The sequence below is a fragment of the Mustela erminea genome, chromosome 18, assembly GCF_009829155.1.
Source record: "Mustela erminea isolate mMusErm1 chromosome 18, mMusErm1.Pri, whole genome shotgun sequence".
NCBI classification, from domain to species: domain Eukaryota; kingdom Metazoa; phylum Chordata; class Mammalia; order Carnivora; family Mustelidae; genus Mustela; species Mustela erminea.
Genome location: NC_045631.1, coordinates 35,815,468 through 35,830,414, shown reverse-complemented (window position 1 = coordinate 35,830,414; position 14,947 = coordinate 35,815,468). Strand labels below are relative to the sequence as shown.

The following is a 14,947-nucleotide window of genomic DNA, read 5'->3' as shown; positions in this document are numbered from 1 at the left end:
CGTCAATAAAAAGAATCTTTTTTAATTATCAAGTATACTATTTGCAATATGGACTTCCACCACTATTAAAAGCTCATCGCCATAGGTGTACACAGTGTCTTTAGATATTAGTAATACATTGAAAAACTGAGCATTTCCCATATAAAAATAAATTTCTTGTTTCCTTTATTCAGAAGGCTGTTCTTATTCATAGTACATTAAAATATTTTGTTGCAGTAAAATATACATACGTAACATCAAACCTGCCATATTTCAACATGTTTAAATGTACAACCCAGTGGCATTATTTATTTACACAATGCCATGCAACCACAACTATTTATGTCTGAAATTTTTCCAGCACACCTCACAGAAAATGTGTCCTCGTTAACCCTGTTCCCTGAGCCTCCCCCACCCCTATTCCTATTAATCTCTAATTTACCTCTGTCTTCATGAATCTGCCTAGTCTAGATGGCTCATATAAATGGAATCATACAACATCTGCTCTTGTGTGTCTGGGTTATTTCGCTTAGCATGCTTCCAAAATTAATCTATGTTGTAGCATGTAACAAAATTACATTCCTTCTATGACTAAATAATATTGCATTGTGTAGACATACCGTGAGCACCCATTTTAAACCAATGTTTTAACATTATGTAATATTCAATCCCTAACTTCAGAAGCCTTCTCTTTCTCATCAATCTAAATAGTCCCTTGCTCTTTGTCCACCAGGCATCTTCTCATGTTACCATTGTTTTATTATCTTCTTAATATTTGAAAATCTTATTTAGTCATTTATTTCCAGTCTATTTTTGGTCCTCCCCAGCAAGAACATAAACTCCATGAGAGCAGTGCATAACTGTACCTCCAGCAAACAAGTCAGTTCCTGTCAGTAAAAAGGTGTAGATGGTAGGAAGAGAGGGACATGGCTTCCTCTTACCTGGTACACTTGCTATACACAGAACATGAGAGTTGCAAACAGTGAAACTGTCTAGGATGTTGCCTGGTTGAACAGCATCAATAATGATAACTTTTGTAGCTGAATGAGTGCTTGTACAGATCCAGACTAGACTGGATAATTCTTCTTGATTTTTTAACTCCTTCTGCTGTTCCTATGTATACAGAGTAAGAAAATGAATGTTTAAAATGATATGTATGTGTACATATTCATAGAGCTGTGCTGTAACAGTAAAGGGTAATACTCTTTTGCGTTTGTTTTCAGATTTGAAAAGGCTAAAAATACAACCACCTTTCAAAATTAAATAGTAGAGTAAAAAATAGCAGTTAAAGCAGGTTAATGATAAAAATGTTCTCTATTTTGATTTTGATGGTTCTTAAATGGGTATATACATTTGTCAAAACTCTTCGAACTGTACCCATTTCAAGTGTATATACTTTATCATATGTAAAATACACCTCAGTAAAATGGATCTAAAAGAGAGTGTAAGGAACCTGCATAATAATCCCAATTAGAAGCTGGACCAGAAGTTCAGTTTTGAACCAAAAAGCTACAACCAGGAGGTCAAACATTAGTGCATACACTTACCTTAAGTTCCTGGTCTAACTTGTCTAAGCTACTCTGGGATGCACTTCGCTGTTTACTGCCTTCTGTATCCAAACCAGCAACATCCTTGTAAAATACACTTGCTCCAACAACAGAACCACCATCTCTGGTCTTCCCACCTGATAAATTGACTCCAACAGCACACCACAGCTTTTTGGGTTTGAAAAAAGGTGAGGGGGGGTTAGTCAGTCATTATCTTTCTAAAAATGTTTAGAACTTTTCACATTTCTTTAAAAATCTAATGATTATGAATATAGGTCTTTTTGTTGTTGTTCCTTTCTTTCAAGTAAACTCTCCCCAGTGTGGAGCTCAAACTCAAGACCCTGAAATTAAGAGGTGCACGTTCTACTGAGTCAGACAGGCGTCCGATGAATACAGGTCTTTAATATTGAAAGTATCCCAGTTTAAAATTATAAAATAAACAATAACCTCACCCATAAAAGCAGAATTTAAACTTTTCTGGTTTTAGAAAGAAAATCCATCCAGAGTTTAAGAAATATTTCCTTTAACTTCAAAATTAATTTACCTTCATTGATGTATCTTTCTCATCTAGAGGTCTGAGATAGACAGGCACAGGTAGATTTTTCATCTTATTTTCCCCTTGGCCATTGGTCACCTAAAATTAGGTGGGGGAGAGAGAAAGACACATTGGTAAGTCTCATCAAAAGTGAGCTCACAGAATCACTGAGCCATGGGCAAGCAATGCTGGTACATCCTTCCTCTTTGAAATCATGTCCAAGTTAATTCTGTTATTCTTATTTGAAAAAAAAGCAGAAAGTCAAGTGGCAGTTAGAAAAAATAAACAAGATACTATGGGAGCTCAGAAGAGATACACTACTTCATGTACATGTTAGTATGCTTGTGCGTGTGTATGTGTACTCATGTGTGAGTCTTTCAGGGAAAGTGAATACGGAAGTAGACAAGTAAAGCTCGTGTAAACCTGAACTGAGGTTTAAGTCAACAGTTTGGAAGGTTACAGGACAATGGCTTCTTAAAACTTCTAAAAAACAAAGGTTTTTCTGAGCACCTGGGTGGCTCAGTCAGTTAAAAGGCTGACTCTGAATTTTGGCTCAGGTCATGATCTCGGGGTCCTGGGATAGAGCCCCGCATCGATCTCCCTCTCCCTTTGCCCCTCCCCTCTCCACTGCTCACCGTGCGTGTGCTCTCCCTCTCTCCCTCCTTCCCTCTCTCTCACTCTGAAATAAATAAATAAATCTAAAAAAGATATATATTTTTTTAAGATTTTATTTAGTTATTCGACACAGAGAGAGAGATCACAAGTAGGCAGAGAAGCAGGCAGAGAGAGAGAGAGAAGCAGGCTCCCTGCCAAGCAGCGAGCCTGACGTGGGGCTCGACCCTGAGATAATGACCTGGACTAAAGGCAGAGGCTTAACCTGCTGAGCCACCCAGGTGTCCCTAAAAAAGATATTTTTTAAAAAATGAAATCTTCAATTAAAGTACAGCAAGATACACATGCAACTCAATAGCAAAAACAAACAAACAGATTAAAAAATGGGCAAAGGATCTGAATGTTTTTCCAAAGAAGATAACAGACCGCCAACAGGTACATGTGAAGATGCTCAACATCACTAATCATCAGGGAAATGCAAATCAAAACCACAATGAGGTATCCTCTCACACCTGTCAGAACTGCTACTATCAAAAAGACAAGAAGGCAAGCATGTGGAGAAGAGCAAACGTTATGTACTGATAGTGGGAATGTAAACTGGAACAGCCATTATGGAAAACAGTACGGAGGCTCCTAATAAATAAAAAATAGGGGTGCCTGGCTCATTTAGTTGGTAGAGCATGCGACTCTTGATCTCGGGGTCATGAGTTCAAGCCCCACACTGGGCACAGAGATGACTTTTTTTAAAAAAATTAAGAATAGAACTACCATACAATCCAGCAATTCCACTTCTGAGTATTCATCTGGAGAAAACAAAAACATTAACTTGAAAAGATATATGCACCTCCATGTTCACTGTAGCATTACGTACAGTAGCCAAGACATGGAAACAACTTAAGTGCCCATCAATAAATGAATGTGTAAGGGAAATGTGGTTTATAAATACAAAGGAATATTATTTAGGCATAAAAAAGAATAGTAGTTTTCCATCTGTGACAACGTGAATGGAACTTGAGGGCTTTATGCTAAGGGAGGTAAATTCAGACACAGAAAAACAAATACTGTATGATCTCACTTCTATATGGAATCTTAAACAAACAAACATACAAAGCTCATAAACACAGAGAATAAACTGGCGGCTGCTAGAGGCAGGGGTGAGAGACAGGTGAAGTGCTTTGTAAAGGAGGTCAAAGGTACAAACTTCCAAAATCAGTCCTCGGGATGTAATGTATGGCACAGCAACTCTAACTAGTAATACTGTACTGCACAATTAAAGCTGCTAAGAGAGGTTAAAGTTCTCACTACAAGGAAAAAAATCTGTAACCATGTTTGCTGATGATGTTAACTACAGTTACTGTGGTGATGCTTTCACAATACATAAAAACATCAAACCATTATGTTGTGTACCTGAAACTAATATAATGCTATATGTCAATTATCCCTCAAAACAAAACAACAAAAACCAACAAAAAAACCCCACAACGGATTACCTCAAGTCCGTGCACTTGGTAAACCTCCTGTTGACCCCCTGCCTCCTCCCAGACTCAGGCATTTCTTTTGAGTTCTGAGGCTCCAAAAACCAGCCTGAGAACCACTACCATCAACCCTTCTGCAAGTGTGTGCCAAGTCCACGAACTTAAAATGAACAGGTTTGAGACAGGTATTTAAATTCCTTCCTGCCCAGACATACTCCTCTCCCCTAGCACTTCCCACTAGATGCTCGTACCATGTTCACACCTTACCTGTTTGTACTTCTGAGGCAGACTCCAGCCAAAAGCCTGAACTCTACCATCTTCCTTCTGAACGTGGGCCTTTACCTGCCGATACTGCTCTCTCTTCTGTTCTCTGCGCGAGGCTAAGCTAGCTTCAGTTCTAAAATGCAAAGAAATTTCCCTTTTTAATTAAGGGAATATAACGACAGCAAATCTCCCCTTTCCTGCTGAGACAGCAAAAATGACAATAAAAAAAATTACAAAATTTCAGTTAAGATTCCTTCAAGATCTGCCTTTCTGAGAAGTATTAGCCTAAAGCCGGCCTTTTAAAGTTGTACAGTGGGTACAGCAGTCAAACTTTAACAGATTAGCAAGTAGCTTACTTTATTATGTTGAATCATCAGCCGTCTGATTTCTATTGGGTTTCAGATTTTGGCCACATGAAAAGGAAAAATTCTTAAATATTTTTAGTGCCTCCCCTTTCTTTGTTCATTCAGCAAATATTTACTGAGAATTTTCTCATGCCAGGGAATGTGCTAGAAGTGATTAAAGATCAATAAATCCATATATTCTTAGGAAGATAATAAAGGTTAATTTCTGGACACCACTGCTTTGTTTCAGAAGACGGAATCGCAAACTAACTTGCTGTGTACGTCTTAGTTAACAAATCTGTGTGTCAGGCACTTTACATACCCTGGGTAATTTAACCCTAGTGCCTCTGAGACAGGCTATCATCCTCAATTTACAGCCAGAGAAACTAGGGCGAGAGGTTAGTTTGTCCAAGTTCATGTTCACCTAATGAGCAGCAGAGTCAGGAGGGAAAATCAACTTCTGACACCAAAGGAAATGTTCAAACATTTAGGATAAGGGCTTATATAGGCCTTTAACATTTTGCTAATATGCATCAGTGTTATTGAGCAGCAACAAAGACAACTTTTGATTATGAAACCTGTGAAATGCAATGTTCATAAAAGATATTGACTACAAATACTTAAAGGTAGGCAGTCACATTACAGAGATGGCTTCTTTATAGACTTATGGGTACCTTACCACTGATCTGATAAGGGGCAAGAATGTTCTGAACTATTAACTTATTTGGAGCATAACTACTAGTCTGCAAAATACTTACTCTTCGCTAAGGAAATCAAAGGCTTTGGACTTATCCCCCGGGAGCTGAGATAAGGTGCTGCTTCTTTTCTTGACAGAAGGAGTAACATGAGAGGTGGGTGCATTGTATTTCAAATTAACAGGTGGTTCAGGCTTCTTAGTAGTATTACTTGAGGAGCTGAAAAGTCGGCTGAAACTAAAAAGAAAAAAGTGAGAGAGCGAGAGAGAGCAAGAGAGAGCACCCACTAGAGAGTGTTATTACATGCACTATAAAAAACAATCCATAACTTTCAATAAATTCCAGAGAGCTTTTAAAGGGCCATGAGTTAGGAACTGGCAGAAAGATTTTTTGTAGTCATACGCTGCATCCTTAGCAATAACTCACAGCCAAACTCAGACATTCAGGAAAGAGGAACTATTGCTTAGAATGGCAGATCCTGGCACTTTAATTAGCAATTCACATAATGAAAGGAAGAAATGCTGAAGTACAGGAAACTTCTTGTAATGAAGGAGTAAGATGGGTCCCAGCTCTTACTTGGTAAGTAGTTGTTAAACAGCAAGGTTATAGCTGCATGGTTTGAACAGAAGCTTAGTTTGCCAGTTCTAAAAGTAGTAAGTACTGGAACACTTACTATCATTTTAATACACATCTTATACATTTTCTCATTAAGCTCAAATTATATATCCACCTTCATATCCACTTAAAAGAATTAATAGTTCTATTAATAGCAGATTCACCAAAAAGGGTAAGTTTAAAGTATAGTAAGTGTGAAGTTCTTCCGGCATGAACATAATTCAACTCTGAAACACACAAACACACTCACTACTCAAACCTACAGACATTAATTTCTATGCTTTACTTTGCAAAGTTCCTTACAATCACACAACCGGTGAATCCATATAACTTATTTACTGAGGATCCACGTAATTATCACTCTGAATAATTCCCCATAATTTTGATTTAATTTAGCAGAAGATTCTACCAAGTGCATAAGCAATAGGATGCAGCTTACGACAGCATGTTTGTCCTCAAGAATAGCCTTACCGAGCTGGCATGCTACATATCAAAAAGAAAAAATTTCAACTTAGCTATATATTCCAAATTTTAAAAAGAAAGGAGACACAAAATCATTCTCAGAAATATTTTGACTATAATCTTGTCTCAAAGTGCTCTTTAATGTCTTTATGTGTTTTTAGATACTTACAACTGCCAAATGCTTGACCTTTTTTTTTCCTGCATGGCTGGATTTTCTCTTGATGCACTATATTTAAAAAGAAAAACAAAGAAAGAAAAAATGTTTTATCAGTGAGATGTTTTAGCTTTTATCTGAAGAACAGGGGACACATCGAAGAGCTCAGTCCACTGACCAAGACAAGATTGTCATCTCTGCTGAACAGATAGCCAACATGCCATATTGAGAGATATCTTCAATAAAGGAGAAAAAATATTCTCCCTTTTGTCAAAATATTGTCTTGTGAATCCTTAGCTTTACATAAAGGTCTTGAACGTCTCCGTGCTCCAGCTCTCCTAAGATAACCTGTACCTTTACTGTTCTGACGGGTCATTTTTCATAGGACTAATACTTTCCATTACTGAAAAGATGACCAAAGAAAGGGATAAACTGGATTGATAGGTAGTTCAAGAAAATTTCAGAAAATAAGATGCTCCAAACTAATTTAGTAAGGTAGAAAGGATTCTGCTCTCATTATCAGGGCTCACTTTTCACATTTTTTTAAAGGACTAAATTGAAAACATCTTTTAATTCAATGGAAAAGTAAAAAAAAAAAAAAAAAAAAGACACCACTTTTTTTTTTTTTTTCACTTGTGGACTACCACATGGCTGCTAAAATCAAAAATAGCAATGAAAAGTGGAGCCTGCTGGGGAGCCTGGGTGCCCAGTCGGTTGAGCATCTGACCCTCGGTTTCAGCTCAAGTTGTGATCTCGGTGTTGTGGGATTGTGGAGTCTGCTTGAGATTTTTCTTCCTTTCCCTCTGTCCCTCCCATTTGTGCTTCTCTCTCTAAAATAAATCAATCGTAAAAAAGAAAAAAGAAAATGAAGCCCCTCTATATAGCTCAATTTTTAAGATTTAGTTATTTATTTGAGAGAGATGGTGGCGGGGGAGAATCTCTAGCAGACTCCCCACTGAGCACAGAGCCTGACGACACAACTCAATCTCAGGTCGCCATGATCATGACCCCAGCCGAAGCTGAGAGTCAGAGGCTTAACTGACTAAGCCACCAAGGTACCCCATGTCCATTTTTAAAATATTTATTATTTATGTAAAATCCATTAAATGTCTGAGTTAAGAACAAGCTTCTTAGTACATTAGCTTCTTGACCAATTAATGAAGATTAGAATACTGATCTCCTTCCTTCTCAGCAGCAATTACAAGTTTAGCAAATCGTAAATGTCTTATACAAAGTACTTCCATTCTAGTATGACACCAGTAAAGGACATACAGTTAAATAAATAACGTGCTCGCAAAGTAAAAGTTGGAGGTTAAAAAATATGTTCACAATCTTTAAAACAATGTGTCAGTGTATCTGTACTATTATTGGTAAATCTGACATGGGAACCCAAACTCAAAAATATGGGCAAATTCGGGGAGCAGCTAGTTCACGAACATTTCACGAGCTTTTCCTATTACTGAGAATATGGCCATTAGATGGCAGCATTAGATGAGATCTAAGATCAGATCAGTGAAGATGTCCGCGGAATGTACATTTTGTATAAACAGCCAGAAAGGGGGTGGGGGCAGGGAATTGGACAAGAGTATTTTACATAAAGACACAGAGTAAAAATGACTTTAGTTTTCTGGGTGGCATGTGAAATTCGTATCTTTCTCTGGCATTACTGTAAAAGTAGTGTCAATTTCTTTATTCTTCTGAAAAAAGACCATCATTCCTAAGTAATAATAATTACCTTTTAGAGGTCATGGAAACATTCTCCAAGTGCCCTTTACCCACAAAAGGCACTCATTTTGATCACACATACTGTCCCTAATTCCTAGTGTTATTTCAGAAAGTATTTCCTAGTAAACAGAGTACGAGGTTTGGATCCCCAAGACTGGACTCCAGTTCTGAGTGAAGGACTATTCAAACCTAGGAAACAATATTAGAAAAGCGCCAAGAGGCACATCTCGTACGAACCGAATCATCTCTGTCCATCGAACAGCTTCCTGAAGCTCCATCAATCTCTCCTTATATTGGTTTCTCTCCATTAGAACGCGGGCCATTTCTACTCTAGTAAATCGCTTCCTCTGGGCTGTGGGAATATCACTCTATAACAAAAAGAACACTGCAGATCACTCTGGGAGCCTATATCTGTTTTTGGTGTTGTTAAACGTTAGCAGAATCAAAGCTTTGAAATATTTCTTAATTTCTCATCTACTGGATCATTTAATGAAAAACAACCTAATATAAAAATAAAATCAATAAAGAGATTTTAGTAATTACTTATGACTGAAAAGGGGTAAACAATTTAATTTCTGAATAGAAATACAGATATTTGAACATAGTATAAAGGAAATACAAAGATTCTTTTTTTTCTTTTTGACCAGTGTAGATTCTGAACTAAAACGAAGAAAGATGAACAAAGTTAATCTGTTGACATAGATTTAACAATGTTCCTCTAACAACATTATTTTAAGTTGATATTCTTTAACAAATACTAATTATTCAGCAATTTTTTACAAGTGAGTTTTAGTTCCAAAAGGGGTTAACTTATCTCAAACTACCCATCATCTACATATATTGGCTAGGTACCAAGGCACCCAATGGAAATACAAGCTGGAGACAAGTGAATTAACTATAATTCTTCTTAGAGAGAGTGAAGGATGTGAGTGTGGTAAGACTCAAAGAAGTATGCTCAAGTCAGCTTTCTTCTACTGTAATTCCTAAATGCTCTTCTGAGGAGGAAGACTGGTTTAATTATAGGGCTTTTGTTTTGCAAGCGTGAGTAAGAAAGAGGCTGAGTTTAGCCCTGGTGGACCTCCTCCTCTGTCCTCCAGCAACAACTTTGCCTCTCCTTTAAAGGAAGTCAAACAACAGAGGATTCAAGGACTGAATATTTTCAAACATAATGCTGAGTAAAAGTAGTGGATCTCTAAGTATGAAATAAAAAACAATGAAAATTAAACCATATTTTATAAGGATACATATATGTGTGACATGATAAAATTATTATTATTTTTTTTAAGTGAGCTCTAGACCCAGGGTGGGGCTTGAACTCACCACGACTCCAAGATCAAGAGCTGCATGCTCTACCAACTGAGCCAGCCAGGTGCCCCCGCAAAATCCGTTTTTTGAAAGGTACGAAAATTATACATACAGGATTGTGGTCTCTTCAAGAGGGGAGGTAGCTTCAATGTTTGATAATGTTCTAGTTCTCAGATTAAGTGGTGGGTTCATTATATTATTATATCTATTATATATATAATACATATTATATATAATTATAATATATATTTATATTTATATACTATATATAAATATGTATTATAAATATATAATATTACTATATATGAATATATATTCATTATATCATTACATAATACATAATACATATACATACAAATAATACATATTACATAATAAATTAATGTTTCATAACTTACCTATGTTACGTATATTTTTGGTATGTACCAAGTATTACATATTTAAAAAAAAAAAAAAAGCAAGATTGCAGGGACATTAAATAATCATTCTGTACAGGGCACCCTGTACAGGTACTGTGATGCTAATTATATTGGTAAAAACTCATATTTAGTCTTTTGTATTTACATATGTTGAAAGCAATATAAGCTGACTGCCTATTACTAAAGTTTTAGAATTCATCTTTTTTATGTTTAATACTATTAAACATCTTTCATAATACTATTAAACAACTTTTATAAACAAGCTTTCATATTTCTAAGTAAAAATTTGAGACAAAACAAATAATACTGAAATCCAAAATATTGCGGCTAGTCCTTAGCTTGACCATGCAAACAAGGTCACAGCACAGAGCCACAGAAAAAAAATGAGCACACCACACCTAGCCAGAAAGCTTGGCCTCCAGATACCACGTGGGAGAGTACGCTGTCCTACTCATGACCACAAAGGGATCTCCTATCTTTCTATAATGCTATATCCAAAGCTTCATTAGTAAGCTTTCTTAAAAACCAAAAAGGATTAAGAAAAAAATCTGACATCATAAACCTACATCATCATCATCTTTTGCTTTTTGCCGTGCATCTTCGGCTTCTGCGCGAGCTCTGGTGGGGGAAAAAAAAAAAAAGAACATGTTATTTGAGTTGTGTTCATCTTTTCAAGGAATGAAAGAGTAGGTCAAAATTTTTAATTGACACAAAATGATTATTCTTCTCTTTCCAGAGAATTTAGTTCCCTTCACCTAGGGGAACATTAGTGTGGCACTGTTCTCAGAAAAAAAAGTATTAAAGAAAGCTGGGTGAAAGAAAAACAATGTTTCTAATTTTCTTATGAGCAAATTTTCGAAAGGTTCTGTTTTTTCACTAGGATGGTGACAGCCTCAAAAAGTGACAATGGTAAGGCTGGGCAAGCAGAACGGTGCGCTTACAGCAGAGCTACAGGTACTAGGCTCCCTTACCCTCCCAGCACCGCCTGCTGCTCCTGAATGGCCGGAAAGGGCCACCCACTGGGGCTGGAGAAGGCTACCAGCCGCAGAGCTGGCCCAGCAGGGGTGGGGTGGGAGACACACTTGTGACCCTTTGTGGCCCAATGGCAAAGACCCGTCAAAGACAGCTGGGTTCAGAGCGGCCAAGGCCTAAACTTACTTCCTAAGCTCCTCCTCCAGCTCCTTGTTCTTCTCTTCGAGCTTCAGCTTGGCTAGTTTCACAGCCTCCAGCTCCCCCTGCAACACGTCCTTCTCGCAGGTCAGCTCGTCCACCTTTGCGATCAAGTCGTTCTTCACTACATTCAAAGCATGTCTAAGAAACACGTTTTTCACGTATATCGTTACAAATGGATACCCTTCCTGTCTTTTAGCTTATTCTCTTACAGATGAAAGTAACTACATAATCAAAGCTGACTAACTTAGTATTTTGAAGATCTTCCACCCCGTGTTGTTTGTAGATAAAGATAAAAAAACACACAACCATAGAAGTTTTTACTCTTCCCACTTAGCGAAGAATAAACCGGGAAAGCAGAGCAGACTACCAACTAACAAAAATACCACAATTAACTAAGATGAAACTTTTACAAAATAGCATCCATAACGGTACTATTGTTAAACTCAAAGGGAAAAAAATCATCTAGTCAACAAATTTATCTTTGATCTTTACCTTTAATAATTGATGACAAAAAAGTATAAACTTGGGGTGGAAATCTGGGGGGAAAATTCTTTTTTTTTTTTCTTTTTAATTTAAATTCAATTACCCAAGGTATAGCATTGGTTTTTGATATAATGTCCATGGAAAAAATAAATAGATCTAGTCCTTCTGCATATAGGTGGGCATAGTGCCTCATTAACTGCATTCTATTCTGGATCTACACAAATGTTCCAAAGTTGCTCTGACACAGCAAATTAACAAAGGGAACCGGGCCGCTTTTCCACAGGACTCAGGACCTGCCCCACTAACCAAGACTCCCGTATGTTTGAGGTTCTAAGGTCCCACAAATTACACCTGAAAACCGTCAGCTATAGAGGACAGCTGGGCGGGGGATAGATCAAAAAACATTTATGTAGAACTAAAGAAACCCAAGAAGAAAAGATAATAAAATAGGCCTCCTCAGGGAGGGAGCAAAAAAAGAAAAGAAAAAAAAAAGCATATCAACTATCCAAGAAAGTTAAGAGAAAGACATGAATATCTGTAGGGTGCAAAGGAGATGAAAATCTATTTCTGCAAAAACCAAAGCAACAAAACCTATCCATCAGGGAAATCAGGTCCTCTTGCCCATTTACTCCTGTGTGTCAGGTATGCACACAAACCAAACACACGGAGAAGGCTAACAAGACAGGGGAGCTAGACTGTAGTCATATGCTGTGTTAAACTGAACAAGCTGCTGACTAGATGAGAAAATTCAGTATCTTACATTCCTTGTTAAAATTCTGTATATAGCAGCGCCTAAATATATATATATATATATATATACACACACACACACACACACACATACACACACATTTATGTGTATATAGGGGCCTACTTGTGATCTCTGCCAAATAAATAAATAAAAATCTTTTTTAATAAATACATTTTTAAAAATTTCTGTATATAGGGACGCCTGGGTGGCTCAGTGGGTTAAAGATATGCCTTCGGCTCACGTCAGGATTCCAGGATCCTGGACTCAAGCCCACATCAAGCTCCCTACCCAGCGGGAAGTCTGCTTCTCTCTCTCTCTGAATTCCCCTGCTTGTGTTTCCTCTCTTGCTGTCTCTGTCAAATAAATACATAAAATCTTAAAAAGAAAAAATTGTGTATACTGGGGCACCTGAGTGGCTCAGTGGGTTAAGCATTTGTCTTGGGCTCAGGTTATGATCCCAGGGTCCTGCTTAGCAGGGAGCCTGCTTCTCTCTTGCTCTGCCCCTCCCCTCTGCTTGTGTCTGCATGCTCTCTCTCTCTCTCTCTCTCATATAAATAAATAAAATCTTTTTAAAAATTTGTATATACTTACTTGGTTTCCAACAGTTGTGTATTTTCTAATATAAGATTCTCAACTTCACGACCCATTCCTACCAAAAAAATTTCAAAAAATAATTAAAACCTTTCAAAAAATTATCAAAAATTATATAAATTTGTATTATAATAAACTAGATACCCAAATTTTAATTTATAAATTGTATCTATCCTTTAGTATTCTATAATTTTTTTTGATATATCTACTTGCATAGGTTATAAAAATTATAATTATCCATCAAAAACCAAAGATTTTGTTAGCCAATTCTTTGTAACAGTCTGTATTTTGTTTCTCATAATTATTTCAATTGATCAAGACTTTTCTGCCGAACATTCTAAAAAGTAGCAGTAAAAGATTTAGAGGGAAAAAAAGTGTAAGCATTAATACAGATCAGAAATCATTTCCAAATCACAGCTGGTATTTTAGGCTTTTGCCTAATAATTAGGTCTTACTAAGAAAGAACAGGCAGAAACAGGCCAAAGAAGGACGGAACCCCAATGCAGATGAAACCTTACCAAAGAAATTATGGTCTTAAAGCCCATGCATTCCATGTAAAGCAAAAACAAAGAACAAGAAATGTTTTATGTAAGAAACAGCATGAAAATAGATTATTAATCTGTAAAGTTTTATGCATGATATGAAATACACCTGGAATCACAGTGTTATGACTTAATGCATAATGATGTGCAAAAGATAGAAATTAAGATGATTTCCTCCATTCATAAGGATGTTCTCTGACATGTTATACCTAAAAAAAATGCTTTACCAATTCTTTTGTGCGATGAAACTGAATAATTGGATTGAAAATCCCAAATCAATAATATAAAGTTTCCTTCAAAGTGTCACCTCTGAAATAATAATCAGTTATGACTTTACAGAATCCTTTTAATAATTTAATGAGGACTGTAAGGCAGAGTATTCAATGCAAGATTCAATGCAATGATCTTTAGGGAGAAGAAAGTTACTTAATTTGCTACTTATAAGAAACTAAAGAAGTAAAACAACACACTAGGGAAGGTATCTCAAAAAAATTACAAAAACAAAAAGGCAAAACAAAGCAAAGACCCACCATTCACTTATCCTAAGGTAATGTTGAAAAACTACATACAATGGAAGAAATATTATTCATATAACCCAGCTATACAGGAAGTCCTAAGAAAACTATATAAGGAAAAGGAGTTAACGTGTCCCTTGATTTTTTAAAAGGTAGTATTTCAAATGACTTAAAAGATAATTTAAAACCAGCCTAGGAATGCTAAAAATTGTATGCTCACATATGAACTCATACTTTGTCTGTATTATAATTATCTCAAATATTCTCAAAGATCAGTGTACTTCTACCATGAAGAACTAAATATCACATAGTAGCTTATTTAATCATCTATGTATTCTCCAAAGGGTGAAAATAAAGACAAACTAAAAAAGGTTTCCAAATTCCAATTCCAAATGAATTTTGGCAAGATATGCTGAAATATCTGCTTTTGACTAACGTTAACTTTTAATAAAGCTATACAGTCAGAAGAAATAGGTTTAGATTGGTTGAAAGAAGCTTATGTAATGACTATGTTTGCCATAAACTCTCAAGCATATAGGGAGATAAGCATAAAAGCTGAAAATATATGGAAGGCAAAATAAATAAATAAATAAATAAAGTTGAGCAGAAAAAAATGATGAGAAAGCATTGCATGAGAATAGCAGCCAGGAACACCTTGCTTAAAAAGCAATAATAGTAAAGTATTTAAAAGCATACACACCAGAATATTCCCCTGGGTAAGCAGCCCAAGAGAAAAATGAATAAGAATCACAATTAGATTG

General features: G+C 36.4%; 1 protein-coding gene across 10 annotated transcripts in view; it reads right to left on the bottom strand.

The window, feature by feature from the left end:
• SPAG9 (sperm associated antigen 9) overlaps nt 1-14,947 on the bottom strand; it is a 140,158-nt gene that overhangs the window by 29,558 nt on the left and 95,653 nt on the right. For 6 of the 10 annotated variants that reach the window (XR_004280899.1, XM_032322859.1, XM_032322861.1 and 3 more), the window contains 11 exons: nt 14,887-14,898; nt 13,130-13,187; nt 11,290-11,442; nt 10,698-10,749; nt 8,645-8,775; nt 6,698-6,754; nt 5,515-5,688; nt 4,416-4,545; nt 2,071-2,160; nt 1,527-1,694; nt 921-1,092 (listed from right to left, as the gene is read on the bottom strand). Coding sequence is in view for 9 of the 10 variants with exons in the window: in XM_032322859.1 (XP_032178750.1) it covers nt 921-1,092; nt 1,527-1,694; nt 2,071-2,160; nt 4,416-4,545; nt 5,515-5,688; nt 6,698-6,754; nt 8,645-8,775; nt 10,698-10,749; nt 11,290-11,442; nt 13,130-13,187; nt 14,887-14,898 (1,197 nt within the window). In the remaining variant the exon portion in view is untranslated. The remainder of the gene's footprint in view (nt 1-920; nt 1,093-1,526; nt 1,695-2,070; nt 2,161-4,415; nt 4,546-5,514; nt 5,689-6,697; nt 6,755-8,644; nt 8,776-10,697; nt 10,750-11,289; nt 11,443-13,129; nt 13,188-14,886; nt 14,899-14,947) is intronic. The other 4 variants (XM_032322860.1, XM_032322862.1, XM_032322864.1 and 1 more) reach the window with 1 other exon arrangement.